General features: G+C 32.9%; 3 protein-coding genes across 3 annotated transcripts; all 3 read right to left on the bottom strand.

The window, feature by feature from the left end:
- Window positions 1-1,140: 1,140 nt before the first annotated feature.
- Window positions 1,141-3,473, bottom strand: RpL13 (ribosomal protein L13). The gene is made up of 5 exons (XM_073087747.1): window positions 3,367-3,473; window positions 2,972-3,236; window positions 1,804-1,953; window positions 1,451-1,603; window positions 1,141-1,281 (listed from the first exon to the last, which is right to left on the bottom strand). Exons 2-5 carry the CDS (start codon window positions 3,212-3,214, stop codon window positions 1,162-1,164), a joined length of 666 nt encoding a protein of 221 aa, XP_072943848.1. The 5' UTR covers window positions 3,215-3,236; window positions 3,367-3,473; the 3' UTR covers window positions 1,141-1,161.
- Window positions 3,474-4,833: 1,360 nt separating this feature from the next.
- On the bottom strand, window positions 4,834-6,786 carry Nmt (N-myristoyl transferase). Its single transcript, XM_073087737.1, has one exon. It carries the CDS (start codon window positions 6,687-6,689, stop codon window positions 5,265-5,267), a length of 1,425 nt encoding a protein of 474 aa, XP_072943838.1. The 5' UTR covers window positions 6,690-6,786; the 3' UTR covers window positions 4,834-5,264.
- A 1,943-nt stretch (window positions 6,787-8,729) lies between these two features.
- Pabp (poly A binding protein) lies at window positions 8,730-13,125 on the bottom strand. The gene is made up of 3 exons (XM_073087727.1): window positions 12,606-13,125; window positions 10,331-11,115; window positions 8,730-10,092 (listed from the first exon to the last, which is right to left on the bottom strand). The coding sequence occupies exons 1-3, from the start codon at window positions 12,796-12,798 to the stop codon at window positions 9,238-9,240; spliced, it is 1,833 nt and encodes a 610-aa protein (XP_072943828.1). The 5' UTR covers window positions 12,799-13,125; the 3' UTR covers window positions 8,730-9,237.
- Between the last annotated feature and the right edge of the window lie 2,913 nt (window positions 13,126-16,038).

Genomic DNA, 16,038 nt, shown 5'->3' with positions numbered 1-16,038 from the left:
ATTTGACCTTACTGTTGCTAAGGAGTATACGCTTGTAATTGTGTTTGACCGTGTTATATATTGGCCTTAACCAACAATAGGTATTCGCCTTAAGTAAATTTATCAGGAAGAAATCTGAATCCGCACCGCCGCAGGCCGTGGGAACGCTGACTACGCACCTACGTTGCCACTCATAGTCCCGAACGTGGGAATCACTCTGGGTGCTAACATTGCCCCAGCAAGTCACCATTTTAGGTTAGGTAGTTATAATTTAGTTTAAATTTAGTTAAACCTTGTAATATTCGGTTTAAATTAAAATATTCTATAATAAGTCATTTCGGTCTTTCTGTATCCTGGCTGCTGCATCCCGACGCAATACATAACTACCGCATTGGCTCTCTGACTACACCTGCGCGCAACAACTTCAGAGCGGACTATAGTCTGATTCATAATTAGGTATCCAAAATGTAAACAAAGGTGTTGACCTATCAAGAAAATATGTTTCAAATGGTAGTTTCTTATTTTTGTCGATATTAAAATAATACAACAATAATAAAATTGTAATCAAAATAAATAAAGATTAATTCACATTTTCTAATATTTATATCACCTCAATTTCGTTACATACAGTAATAATAATAAAAAACAAAGTTTATGGTAGAAAATTAAAATGTGATAATGGTAACACAATCGGAATCCAAAACATTTCTTGTGCAGTCATTTTTAAGTTTCGTAGTTAATATTATTCATTTTCGTGATTGTGATCGAACTCGAATGTTTTCTCGTTTACATAACGCGTTTGTTAAATTGTGTATATTTATTAATTTTAGTTTTTTGTTAAGTTTTTGTTTCTTGTTAATTTTGACAGTGACATTTCTTTGTTTACATTTTGGACACCTAATTATGAATCGGACTATAGAAGTTTGTCGCGGGCTACAAAACCTTTGCTACCTAAACTTTTTTACCAAACCTTTACCAAACTTTACCTTTACCAAACCAAACCTTTTTTACCTTTGTAAAATAATAACTAAATACATTAATTTGGCTTTTGAATATGACATACTGATTTTGGCATACAATAGTGTATGAACAAAAATTGGTCGCTAATGAGGTGCCAATGGATGTATTATGGATATAGGGATTTAATAAAAGTATTATAAATCTGTTAGATTACTTTATTTTTCACTTTTTAGCCTTAGCTTCTTTAGCAGCAGATGGGGCCTTAGTGACGTCATCAGGATTTTCAGCAGCATCCTTCAATCTCTTTGCCCTAATGCCAACCAGTTTAGCAATGGAGCGAGCCTGAAAATAAAGAATTAAGAATAAGTTAGGAAAAGTAATTCAATAAAATGGTCATAGTAGCAGAGTTGCATAAATAATTTTAATATAAGTATAGTGAGTATATAAACTTTAGTACTATTACAAAATTTGTACTACTATAAAGTTTATTTGTACTATAAATGCAACATACCCCTCTAAGATATTGGTAAGCCTTGAAGTCCTTTTCTTCTTCAGTAATGACACGTGCAATAGACTTGGGAGCTGGTTGTTGCACTGGCATCAGGGGTCCACGTAATTGTGTGGCAAGTTTGCGTTCCTCTTCATTTGCCTCACCCTTCAGTACCTATTTAGAAACAAAATTGAGTTAAATTTTTAGTCTATGATATTGATAAAAAAACAAAGATGAAATTTAACATAAAAAATTGCATTGATCCTGTTGTCTTGGCCTCTAAGCTTCTGTTTTTACACAATGATTATAGATACATTTATCTACCTTATCACATGCCACACAAACAACCTCATGATATCTATATTAAAAATTACCTTTTTGCCCTTAGGGAACAGGATAAGACGTGCACGGTATTCTTTCAATCTCTGTACATTTGTCTGTAATGATTCTACAGACTTGTTGCGACGACGTGGATCTACAGCAATGCCAATGGTTCGGGCAAAGGCGGCACTAAGACCAGCAGCCTAAAATCACACAACAGATATAATATGTCATAGTGTAATCATTTATTATCTTGATAACAATTGATGCTTGTTAATAAGCAATTTAGATATCAAATTTAAATATTCATTTAATTTTGCCTCCATTTATAACTATACATCTAAAAAATGTTTAAGATAACAAAAGAGTGGTAACTTCACCCACACATGCACCAGCACACACACAGCAACTATCCCTAACAAAAATTCAACAAAAGACAAAATATACATTCTTCATATTTAGTCATGTCTAAAATATTCCTAATCTTGGCATGGGTTAGGAATATTTTAGACATAACTGTTGTTAATTATAATTTAATGTAGAAAACTGAAAGTACAAATAAAAGCAATGGGCCTAATAATTACTCTGCATCGAAACTTTAATAGGTACAATTTTCCAAATATGAGTATCAAGTACAGTCCGCGTAATATTGCTAGTCCACTCTAAAATATAGAAATGAACTGTGTCACCATGGCAAATTGTATGACTACACCTGATCGCAACAACTTCAGAGTGGGCTAGCAGTTTGGCGCAGACTATACCAGGAAAAAAATGTATGGCCACCTAATAATTACTTGAGATCATAACCTGAAACATAAATGATGTGTACCCAAACAAGGACATTTAAAATTTAAATGGTGCTAGCTGCTCCAATATACAACACTTGAACACACTAAATAAACCAAAAGATTGCATTTAAAATGTTACCAATTAAATTATAATGAAGCCACATAGTTTCCCTGGCTAACAATCATCAATAATACTTACTAATATAATGAATTTGTGTTACAACAAATATTTCGATATTTTATAAATAATAATACATAAATAATATAGAACTCTGACTACGATTAAATGGGACAACATACTTTAAAGACATAGTTTGTCTTAATTATTGTTATTATTGACAAAATGTACTAATACAGGAATAAAAATAAGATCTAACTTGCCGAAATTCTATCGGCATTAAGCGAAAGCAAAATAAATAAAAAGTTAATTTACCCGAATCTCCCTCAGGGTGAATCCTCGGCCAGCCCGAACTTTCGTGTGATAACGAACGGTAGGGCAGCGTACCACTGGACGTAGCGGACCGGCAGCGGGTCTGGGCGCAATAGCTTTAGCTTTCTTGATTCTGTTTTGCTTCCTGCGGTGTCTCCGTGCAGGTTGATTGAACCACGTCTTCACAAACCTTTGCCAATCCTTATGGAAGTGGCCATTTGGAATCATATTATTTCCTTTCCCCATGTTTGAGATAACCTTACTCTACCTAAAAATATGCAACAAAAATATTACACTTATATTTATCCTAATTAACCACGGCACAAGATTCACTTAATAATTGATGTTAACATTGAAGGATATGTATGAAAATTATAGATTTAAACAAAAACACCAACCACGGCAGAAAAGAAAATTTTGAAAGGACTAGTGAAGGAGTGCATACGTAATGTCAATGTCAACTGTCAAGTATGATTGTCAACGGGCATGTATCGATACATCGATGTTTGCAATTGGGTAATTGACTCCTTTTTTTAGTAAGTATTAAATTATTGGGTATATTTCTTCAGTAGTTTCATAAAAAAAATAATTTTATTTTTTTGGATCTTAGAAAATTACAAATTTATTGTTTATCCGATGAAATTGCTGCGGGTCTATTTCAGTATTAATGAATGATACTTTTTTTAATAAGTACCGTGTTCTTGGTCGTTGAGCATCTCAGTTCTACTTTAATTAAGTAGTACTACACTATTTATGTAATTACTAAATATTATTATAACTGTTACTAACTTATGTGTGCGCGATGAAGATTTTATTATTAAAATACTTTTTATCATTCCATTATATACATGAATTACTTAATTCTTGCCCAGAACTCTATAATTGATTTTAAAGCCGATTTGGCGATGCGCAAAAAAGAGTCAGTAGGTGTAGGTTTCTATATAGGTTACTATACTCTTTGGGTGTAAGACTGACTATTTAAACTCGCAGCTCGCGGATAAAGCAGTTAGCATAGAGCACTCATGCCGTTCGAAATTACACGACGTTGCCTTGAAAATTAACGCTGCTGCTAGTCTTTAATAAACGGTTCTTGCCTTCATTGCCACTATGTTTTCATCCCTTGCAAATCGAGTACCGGCTGTACTAGATTGCGAAGCAAAGCGATGAACGTTGACCTATGAGTCGTGGCTACTAGGGCAATTAGAACTTACATTATTTGTTATTACAATGAATGATTTTTAACATAATTTTAAGAGATTCGTAATAATATGTGAAATATTGATATACAAAATCGTTAAAAACTTCCACTTCTTTGATAGTTTTTTTATAATCTAGCAACATTTTCATCGTTAGTGATGTTCCAGCTAAACGCACAAGAAAGATTGTCGTATTATATACTTCCTTTTCCTGTTATTGTATTAGTACTATTCATAGAGTATTATTATATACATGTTAGTACTATTGCACAAATTATTGGCTATTTCTAATAGCTTCTGTCGATATTTCCCATAGTATATCGGCCTATTGATTATGATAATATAGCAAGCTTTGAAAAACTACTAACCTAACTTAGACTTGAGTATCGATTCCATTGATATTGTAGAAACTGAAATATAAGTAAAATGTAACAATGTTAAATTGTTCTATTTGTTTTATGGTAGTTTTGAAAACCTAGCAACAAAATGATTGGCAGTGACGCCCCTGCCTCAGGAACAGAAAAGTTATAAAAAAAATAATCTTATCATATCTAAATTCAGATATGATAAGATTATTTTTTCTTGCAAACAATCAGATCACAGGTTGCAATGTTTTTTTATTAACAACACATGTGTAAAATTTAAGCTTGATATAAATAAAACTAGAGCTAGTATTAACTTACATTTATTACATCATCACATAAATAATTAAGATTTAAAACTGTGCCAAAGTTGTATGTAGATACATTTTTGAAACAAATTTAGTTACACACATTTGCCTGTTTTGTTTGACATCAAAAATATAGGCCCCACAAGCATTATTTATTTGGTAGTTCAGTGTTTATAGCAGCCTTACAGCATTGATTTGAAAATATACATTTATAAATAGCAACAAAAAATCTGAACTTGTTCAGATTATTTCAGAACTCTTTTTTAATTATAAAAATGTGGTGGCTTATTCAATTTTGTAGTCATGGGCTATGTAGTCTATAAACAAATTGATAAGATACTTTTACTAGGACTATATATTGTTTAAATAAAAACATTACATAAGATGAAAACAATGATAGGCAATGGGTAGTCTTACTACGACTACATCACTATTGCAGAACTAGGCCTATCTTGTTAGGAGTTATACTAGGACATCGCCAGTTGTATAAATAGTACTGGAGATTTCCATCACCAATGCCAAATTTCAAAGGTTCCAAAAATTCTTTGTTATCCATCAAATCTAGTGCATTGAAAACGTCAAATCCTGCATTTCTAGCAGATATCAGTGCATCAAGCATCAAGTCAGCCCAAGGAGTTTTGGTAGATACATTATAAAATGAGTAAGCAGCTTTAAGTGTCTTATGCACTGGATGGTAAACAACTGTAGATGGAAGAGTGTAATAACTGACAAAGTCTGTTATACTGCCATCAGATGCTTCTACAACAAAGCTATCAATTATCCCCATTTGGGGAATGAACCAGTGCTTGAAGTCTTCCTCAGAAAATATGGGAGCTAAATCAAACTTCTTTAAATACTCATTGAGTAACTTAACAACTTTTTCACAATCTTGAGGTTCCATCTTACGGTACCCAGGAGTCCGCGGTGTATCTGGGAGTTTAAATAATTTAAGAGTTCTCTGCATTGTCATATTCCTAGACAAATGGCTAAATTTAATATCAATTAGTTTCTTAGGATTTAGAGATCGATGCCAATATCTACATGTTGCAATGGGCTTCGGCAATACAATGCCAGCTGTATATACACCCTGAAAAATACCAGTTAAATTAACTCTACGAGTTATTTCTCTAATCAAAACGGGTGCAACTCTTTTTGCACGTAGCTTTTTATGAACACACAAAAAGTTTATTTCTACAACAGTTTGTGTGTGATCATATATTCTCAAATCTGCTGGAATAGCTGATATGAATCCTACTAGCCTACCAGACTTAACTACACGCACTCCACAATGCCAATCCATTTTCCATCCAGGAGGCTGCAGGGCCCACTTAAGAAAATCAGTTTGGTAATCAAAACGAAACATGCAATCATCATCTTCCACATAATTTTCGTTGAGCAGTGTATAAAGTTCCTTTAAAACTAAAGGTTCATTAAGATTCAAAGTATCCCATTGAAACCCATCTGGTAAAGTATACGGCTCTGAACGTATTTCTTCGGGGGACTTTGGTGGTTCAATCGGTTCATTCGACACTATTTTCTCATCCATTGTTGGTACAGGTTGGGTAGACCAGAACTGATACGATTTATGTAAAGCTTCCTCGGTAGTCTTAGCAGGTTTCTGCTGTAAGTTAAGCACTTCCATAGCCATCTTTAAGTCTTTTAATGAAAGGTTTTGAGGTATATCACCAGTCGGAATAGTCACAATGTCCGTTTTTAGGTCCGACCCCGAACCCCCGATATCTCCATCACCGCCACTTCGTTTTTTCTTGTTTTTGTTCTTCTTTTTCTGTTTATCTTCGTGTGTATTTTGGAATTCACCAACTTGATTTGCCTTATTTATTTTATTATCTTCCATTTTGTAGTGGAAAAAGTGTAAATGCGGTTATGTATAGATGACAGAAATAAAATAATTTGTGGATCCGATAAATAGGTATTACTTAATAGGGAAGGGGGTAGGTACTGCGGTACTGCACTATTATAGTACTAATAGCGATAATCGAAATGTTTCGATTGTTTCGAATATTCGAAATTCTTAATTGTAATTGTCCATGATTTCCTAAATTGACTGTAGTTTAATTTATAAGTGCGACTACTTTTTCTTCTATCGACTTTGTCTAATCGGATTTAGCCTAATCAGCAGATTACAGATGACGATTCGTTTCCATAATTTCTAAGACTTGGAAGCATCGATCAAGCGAACAAGAATATCGAATACTGTTAATTTTTTGAAATATACATCTATTTTTCTCTTTATGTTCTCACTTTAATTAATTTACCATATTTTTACATAAAAATAAATAATAATTATTGTGAAATTATTATGGGAAATATGTTGTCATTGTGTCTAGCAGCAATAGTTTGATAATATGTGAGGTTCATTTGAAAGGTATAATGATTAAGGACGACAGACACGAAAACAGAAAACTGTTCCGTGCGTAGCATTTCTAAGGTGACCATCCGTCCCGTTTTGGACAAGTAGATTCCCTTGTTTCGATTCTATGTCCCGGTGTGCTCGAAATGAACCGCTGGACACAAAAATGTCCCGTTTTCCCAAATGATAATATCACAATAATAATAATTTATAACAACAATGTCGTGCTTTTAAAAAGCAAAAATTTTTCATGTACTTTTCAGAAAAATATTTCATCTGATACCCATGTTATCATGGGGGGGGATAAGAAAAATTTATCCGCCGTCTTGAATTTGTAGTAAAGTCTTATGTATTAGTATACGTCTTACGTATATAAGTCTTATGTTATGTATATTTTTCGTATTCGTCTCAGTAATTCCTTTCATTTGATATTCATATCATGGGGATGCATAAAATACGTTTGGCTTGCCATCTTTGAGTGTTCGCTGACTTAGACTGAAACGGAATTGGAATAAGTCATCCAACAAATCAAAAGGCAAAATTCAGCAGTATCGGTTTGAGTAAACTAGTTCCAAATTCAGTTGCAAGATTAGCCACGTACATACATACAAATTAACAAAACAAAATACATAAATGCTTGTAAATACTGTAATAAAACAAATTTTAATGCTTACCTCTGACAAATATAAAAAGAACTAAAAAATATATCATACACGTTTCTAAATTAGTCAAAAAAATAGTAAGCTAATATTTTTTTTCGGCCCGTACTAGACATAGCACAAACATTTGAACACATGTTCGAAGTTTTGAACACAGTGAAGCACAAGTATATTTGTTCAAAGCTTGCTTGAAATATTTGCACTTGCCATTTGGTGTCGGTTTTTCGAGCACACATCAAAGCGTTTATTCAAAATTGACGTACAAAAATGTTACCAAACAATTATGTTATTTAGGTTAGCGCAAATTTAATACAATGTTTATTAATTGTATCGTATGTTCGGTATAGTCACAATATCGTATCACACAAAAAAATGCTTCTAGAAAATTATTGATGAAATACTACTCTTACAAGATTTAAATAAAATAAATGTTCAATCCTATTTAAATGTTGTATAGGTATTTTCCAGGGAACTATATACAAGTAACCTTTATTATAAATTTTTCATATCTTATCAGTTCAAGGGCGAGCACTAATTTTTTACGGTCAGAAATGTTATAAAACTTGTGGAACTTTTGGATAGGCAATCCTAATAATAATTATTAGGATTCATATGTTATACATTTGTCATTATAAATTTCATTATTAATAGTAGAGAGAGGAGTAGGTTGTCTTTTTTTTTTAACATGCTTTTTATAGATTTAAAAAATACTATTGAAACCAGTTATCTATATTCATTGCAGTTTTGAGTTACGTATGTGGTACTGATTATTTATGGATGCAAATAATTAGAGGCATAGATATAATATAATATCATTGGGTAGAGGTACTTGAAGGAAGTGGTTTAGTGTGAAAATAAAACAACATTTTATTGTGAATATTTGAAAGAATATAATGTAATGTAACAATTTATTACAAATTATAATCAGCTACATTGGCGACCAAGTTTTCAGTTCAAGGTAGACATATTTCCAATGTAAAACTGATAGCAAGAAAAAAAAGAATGAAAGAAATTGTAAAAACAAAAGCCAACTCCATATCATGAGAAATTAAAGAGAAATCTAAGATGGAACTTAAAATTCTTGTCACTAAGAAAATAAGACGACACAGATATCATTTATAGAAATGTTCAAGTTGCGTTATTTTTGTTAGTAGATGTGCACTTCCAATATGTAATAAAAGGTATATAACTATATATAATTTGGAACAGTGCCATCCACCTTTTTTTTTAAAGTAGTTTTTTCAATTTTTATTTTTTATATATATAAATATTTTTATGACCGGGACTGTTAGCAACAGTAAATACAAGATGTTCAAGCAATAAAGTAAAAAATACAGCAAAATAAAATGTATTACATTCAGTGTCAAAAAAACTTAATCTTTTTTAGTAGCTTGCTGTTTAGCTTGATGGGCTTGCAACACAGCAACAGCCTCATCCACCTTGGCTTTAAGAGATTCTCCATGTTCTAACATATGGAGTAACTCCGAGTTATCGATCTCCAAAAGCATTCCGGTAATTTTGCCAGCCAAATCAGGATGCATTCTTTGAATCAGAGGGAAAAGACGTTCACCAAGCATTTGCTTCTGTTCCTGAAGTGGGGCTGCAGCCAACATGGTTGCAGTCAAAGGTTCTTGCCCTTGAATGTGCACAGCCGGTTGAGGAGCTGGAGGGTTGCGCATATTAGCAGTGTACTTATAACCAGCTGGCCGACCACTAGTAACAAGAGGTGCGCGGATAGAAGCAGCAGCGGCCACTCCTTGTTGTCCAGTTATAGGTCTGGCCCCTAAAGATGTGCGAAGAGCACCTTGAGCAGGGCCTCTTGGAGTTGGACGGAATGGTGCTTGCATGTTAGGATAACCGGAGGCTGCAGCTTGAGTGCTGGGCCTAACTGGTGGCTGTGCGGCCCAGCGTGGCGAAGGCCTCATCTGAGTCATTTGGGCCGGACCATAGAAACGCTGCGCAGGAGGAATTGTAGGAACAAAGTAACCACCAGCATTACCTGGTTGGAATATTTGACCCATCTGTTGCATACGCATACTCGCCATTCGCTGCATATACTGTGACGTCAAATGAGCTTTACGATCTTCTTTACGTTGCGCCAATGCTACGTACAATGGTTTAGTTCCAACAATGCGTCCATTCATTTCAGTAACGGCCTTAGTGGCTTCCTCAGGAGACGAGAAACATACAAACCCAAAACCTTTGCTGCGACCATCTTCCAGCATTACCTGTCAATAGTAAAATAAATTATGAGTATTATTTATAACATCAATGTATAAAAGGACTAAAAAACTTGCATTAAAAACTCTCAAGCTATCATATAGAATTAACTTTGATCAATAAATTGTTACTTTTATACTGTTGATTGAAAAAGTACAATAAGAGAATAACAAAAAAAAAGTAAATAGTTAATATTGTTGAAAACATTTTCATCATTCTTTAAAAAGTAGTTGTGCCAACATTTACCTTGGCGGAGGTTATTGTTCCAAATGGAGCAAATTCCTTACGAAGTCTTTCATCGTCAATAGTGTCATCCAAATTCTTAACATACAAGTTTACCCCCTGATAGCGTGTCAATCTTTCAGACTTCAATTGTTCAAATTTACGTTTAAGTTCTTTTTGACGTTCGGCTTTCTTTTGAGCACGTCCCACATACAGTGGTTTGCCTTCCACCAATTCTTTGCCATTAAGTTCCATGCAAGCTCTTTCAGCTGCATCAGGGTCTTCAAACGCAACAAATCCAAATCCTCTGGAGTTGCCATCATCTTTATACATTACTTTATGGCTTGTAATACGTCCATATTTCTCAAACATATCCTTCAACATTTCATCAGAGAAATCTTCACCAAAGTTCTTAACATAAACATTGGTGAAAAGTTTAGCCTTCTCACCAAGTTCCTTTTCACGTTCCTTACGGGGGATGAATCTTCCTACATAGACTTTTTTACCATTAAGAAGCATACCATTTACTTTTTCAATTGACTTATTTGCAGCTTCTTCAGTTTCAAAATGTACAAATCCATAACCTTTAGAGGCGCCGGTTTCATCTTGAGCTACTTTACAACTCAATATGTTACCAAAGGCAGAGAATGTATCATACATTGCCTTGTTATCTATAGTTTTGTCGAGATTTTTAATGAAAACATTTCCAACACCAGATTTGCGTAGAGAAGGGTCACGTTGTGACCACATGATACGAATAGGTCTTCCTTTTATCATGTCAAAGTTCATAGTATCTAACGCTCTCTCGGCTGAAAGAAATTTTACTTTTATTAATAATCAAATCAATTTATAATGAAATGACATAAAAAATGAGTTTATCATACAATCAATCTGAAGGTGATAAAACCATCTATATATTGTGGATGCACAACCACTACACCTTATTCTGTCTACAGCAGTGTTAAGTGCCGTGTTGTTTTAAGGGAGTGGTAAAAGAGAGATATTTATCTACTTGATCCTTTAGGGCAGCAACACATCTGTTGCCAACCTCAGGTAGGAATGTTATCTTATCTGGAGTTGAATACAGATGTCCATGGGCAGTAGTCACTTACTTACATCAGAAGGACTGAATGTTATTTTGCTACTCTAGTATTATAAAATTTAAAAAACAATATTTTGAACATATAACCAATAACATTTAATAACAACAAACTATTAGACAGTAAAAACCCAGTATGGAGTTGTGAATGTAAAAGGCATCATTCCTATTCTCCATGAACAATAATAATGAAAAATTTGGAGGGAGATTGAGAATTAAATAAGCAATTTATTATAATTACATTCATCAATCAAACATGGTTTAACATCTTGTGAACACAGTCTATAGATAATCTAAATTATGAAACCTAAACTGTTATTACTTTAAATTCCATTTCTGCCTATTCATAATATTAATCATCTCATTTGTGTATAGATTTTGATGAATATAATGGAACATTCCCACTTATATTAATTTTAATCTGGAAGTACCTAGCAAGAATAATATTGTATCTTCTCTCCTATATTACTTATATATCTGAAGTATTTAATACCTTGCTATTAATTGTTAAAACCAGTACACACTGGTTTTGTGTGTGCCATAGTAAGGTAACAAATTTAATAATTTGATAGATATCTAATAAGTTTAATATAGGTAAAGTACAAATGCAATCTAATTTAATTGTTTACAACAAATATTACTGCTGCAAACCTATACATCCTCTGTGACCACCCATTAAAATAATTTCTGCTTATACTGCATCAACAAGTTCAAGTAATAAAATATAGCTTTGTACATAAAACATTCAAGATGAGAGAATGAATGAAAATATGAGTCATTGATTTGAGTGGACTAATGTGTCAAATGTATTTAATGAGTTTATAATATATGATGAGAAATAAATGTACTGTATTAAATAAACCTTCAAGTGTTAATTGCATCAATATTGATAATAGATACAATGTTGTATGCAATAAGATGTGAAATTAATTCTTGTGCAACAGACAAAAGGAACTTATCAAAGTATACAATTGAAGTTATTTTAAAATAGTTTTAGATTGCGTACTTCCCCATCTGAAGGACACCGAATGAGCATTAAAACCGTTTACAAATCGTGCAACATGCAAAGCTGTATCAATTCTTTTAATTAGTACCTAAAACGATTAGAGGATTAAAGAACGTGAATATTATTTTCAAGAAACGCTCAATGTGAACGGCATGGTTGATACATAAAACATACAGAAATTCAAAAGTACTCACCATCAGCGGGCTGCTGAAAGTTCACGTACGCGTAGCCTAAAGATCTACGGGTTATCATATCGCGACATACGCGAATAGAAAGAACTGGGCCAGCCGTAGAAAATTTTTCAAACAACATGGCCTCAGTTATATCGGAATGCAAGTCCCCGACATACAAAGATGCCATCGGATAACTAGGTGGTCCAGGATTCATATTGAAATGATTATATTGGTCGTAATATGAAGAGCATTAAACTAAAGCGCTAACAAAAAGCAACTTCACTTTCTCTTTACGATTACCTATCGCATTCCTTAGACCACGTTGCACGCTTACGTTCACTAACTTTTAAGCGAGTGACTCCCGTTTAATTTTTTATTATTTTACTATTTTTTTGGATTTTTGTTAATTTTGTGCTTTTTTTTTTATTTTACAAGAATATATCACGAAATTCTGAGGATTGTGTGACCTATTTCCGAGGGACCACACAACCTCACGTGAACACACCTTGCCTACCAAAGGAAGGTTGACGTTTGAGAATTGTGACTTGTGAAAGGCATAAAACAAGATGGCGAAGTTTATGTGGCTAGTATTGCATTATAAAATTGCATAATAACTATTTGACCTTAGAATGGTCACCACTACAAAATATAGCATAGTATTAAATTTATTCCTGTTAGAAATTGCATAAAAACTTATTTATCCAGTCTTTATAATATTGGTTGGTTATTCGATTGATTCGTGTTTTACTGTTTGGAAGTGCAACCAGACATGGCGTCGCACGCTAGTTCATAACATTTTCAGTTTCGCCGTATGATTTATCGTTTAAATTTGGTAATTTTTGCATTAAATATTATTTATTTGTATTTTCCAAAAAATGTGTCACTATACAGACCCCTAAAATTGTATGTTTTAAGTATATACAAGACCAGACAAACTATTATTAAAATTGTTTCTTTTTATATGCGGTATCTTCTTTAACATAAGATTTTATCAAATAAAAAGGTATTTTTAACAGACTTCCCAAAGAAAAGAAGTTGCCTATAAGAAGGTTACTCGTTGATCTATTCGTCGCCTATACTTTTTTTTTACAAATGATCCACTTTAATCAGCGCCATATCTGGTTTTGTCGTATGTTTATATTATATGAAAATTGCAAACATTATAAACTTTATAATGTTTGCAATTTTCATTTCGACTATGATTAATAAATGCGAATAGTATGTCGATGCAGTCAAATGTGATTTGGTCAGTATATTTTGTATAATTTTCTTCTATAATACTCTTTGCTATCATAGACAGTGTTTTATATGTTTTTTTTATGATTAATTTATCTTAGTGAAATGTTTCTATATAGGTTATTTTACTCTTTGATGGAATGTTACATGCATATAATAATACTGTTTGATGGAATGTCCCATATGAGTTAGTTGTACCATAGTAAAGAAAGTCTCTTTCTTGACGAAAGTTTATAAGTAACTTATTTTATTTACCCTGCCTATTATCCATATTTGCTCTGTACACTATTTAACAGTTTTGACTTCTGACTAGTGTTGCCAGATGCACTGTAATTACAGTAGTTTTACTTAATTTTACTGCATTTACTGTATACTGTATTACAATTTTACAGTGTATAAAAATACTGTAGTTTATTTTAATGTAAAAAAATACATAATATCTGCGTAGAACGTAACGCACTTTGATATACTCAAAGTAGTCTATAGTCTGTGTTCTGGTTTGAGTTCTAATAACGTAAATTATCCACACACTTGGCAAGCAACAAGGAACAATAAGATATAATTACCACCCGTCTCAGTTTGTAAGTGTTTATAACAAACAACAAGCTTGATTGTCTTCGGTGTTTGGCTTGTGTTTATGGTTTAATACACACAACAAAAGTGTAGATGCGGCTTTATGCATTATCAATAATCGGGTGTTCCCCGTTGTGCAGTATTCGGACGAAATACTGATACGGATGAAATACTGATAATAAGTAAAGAGTAAATTCAACATTTTAAATGTTGACTTTTCTTTCATAATGCGGAAAATACAGACAGTCATAATTCGGAGTTCATTACGGGACAAGATAATTATAATATATTTATCACGGAGGTCCTCAAAAGACCTATTCGGTAGTAGCGATAGTGTGTTGCTTGCATCAAGGACGACCGGTCTCCAACGGGAGCATAGCGCCATTGTTCGGTATTTATTTATTTATTGTTTTACCCTTAATTTATTTTCACTAGTGCACAAGGATCAAAAATACATTTTGGATGGTGATTGATGTGATTTTGGATGGTGTCGCCGAGACTGGAAAGAAGAGGACCGTGAAAGGAGATTTAGCGAAATAAACGACATATACATATACAAGAAAGAAATCGCTTGATTATTAACACACGGGCAACATTTCAGCACACCAGTTAGTATCAACTAATTCAAACACAAAAGCTGTGTAAAGTTTGACCACAACGATAAAATAAATAATAACATATAATAAAAATGTGAAATATATAATAAAAATGAACCTTCCATAAGTTATACAGATAGTAATTACTTTTTGTTATTTAACACGTTCAATGCCAATATGATTTCATTAATTCCTTCTGAGGTGCCGCCTATATTTCACGATGGACTCGCCAGGCGAGTCGCCGGCACTACATACCAATTTAAATGCACTCGCTAGGCGAGTTCACTGGCATAATGGTTAGTTAAACATAATGATTTGTTGTGATTGTGGCCGTCGCAGTCTCCACAACGTTTATATCTATATCAATAAGTGTTTGGCAAATGTTTAGTGTATTTCCACGTATAAACATGGCTAAAATCCATCAAATAAACAGGAGGTAAGTTTCTTTTGTAATTTATGCAGGTACTGTCAATCTTTTGATAAAATTCTATTTGTAAGGTTAAGTTTTATATTTTTATATTTGCGTATATAAAATTGATTTAAAACTTAACTTGTGCGACTTCTATTTCTAATAAATGAGTAATCTAAAACATCCCTATCAATCAAAATATTGACATAGTAAAATTACGCTTTCTTACGTTAAGTATACTGCTGGGTAATATTGAAACTAGTAGGTATAACAGACAGACATCAGCTGAGATTGCAGTCAAACGCCGCCCTATCAAGAATAAAACAAGAAATTATCTCGAATCAGAATTGAATTCCATCGTTATATTTTTCTTCCAAAACAAAAGCAAGTACATAGTTAGCTTTAATAATAAATAATTTAATATAATTAATAATAAATGTTTTCTTTGTCATTATTACATGACATCATTAATTAAAATTTTTAACAAAAAAATACAACCAACTTCTATGTCACTACAAAGTAAAAAATAATTGAAATAAATGTTGGTTTAGCACATATTTCTAAAGTCGGTGCTCAATATATTTCGTTGGATAACGATGTCTAATATGAGCCGTTGCAAGGCGAGTCGTTGGCACTAAAC

The sequence above is a fragment of the Epargyreus clarus genome, unplaced genomic scaffold (genome assembly GCF_041222505.1).
Source record: "Epargyreus clarus isolate Ecla_fem2 unplaced genomic scaffold, WU_Ecla_fem_2.2 ptg000003l, whole genome shotgun sequence".
NCBI classification, from domain to species: Eukaryota; Metazoa; Arthropoda; class Insecta; order Lepidoptera; family Hesperiidae; genus Epargyreus; species Epargyreus clarus.
The sequence above is the reverse complement of the archived record's forward strand: the minus strand, read 5'-3'. Positions and strand labels throughout refer to the sequence as shown.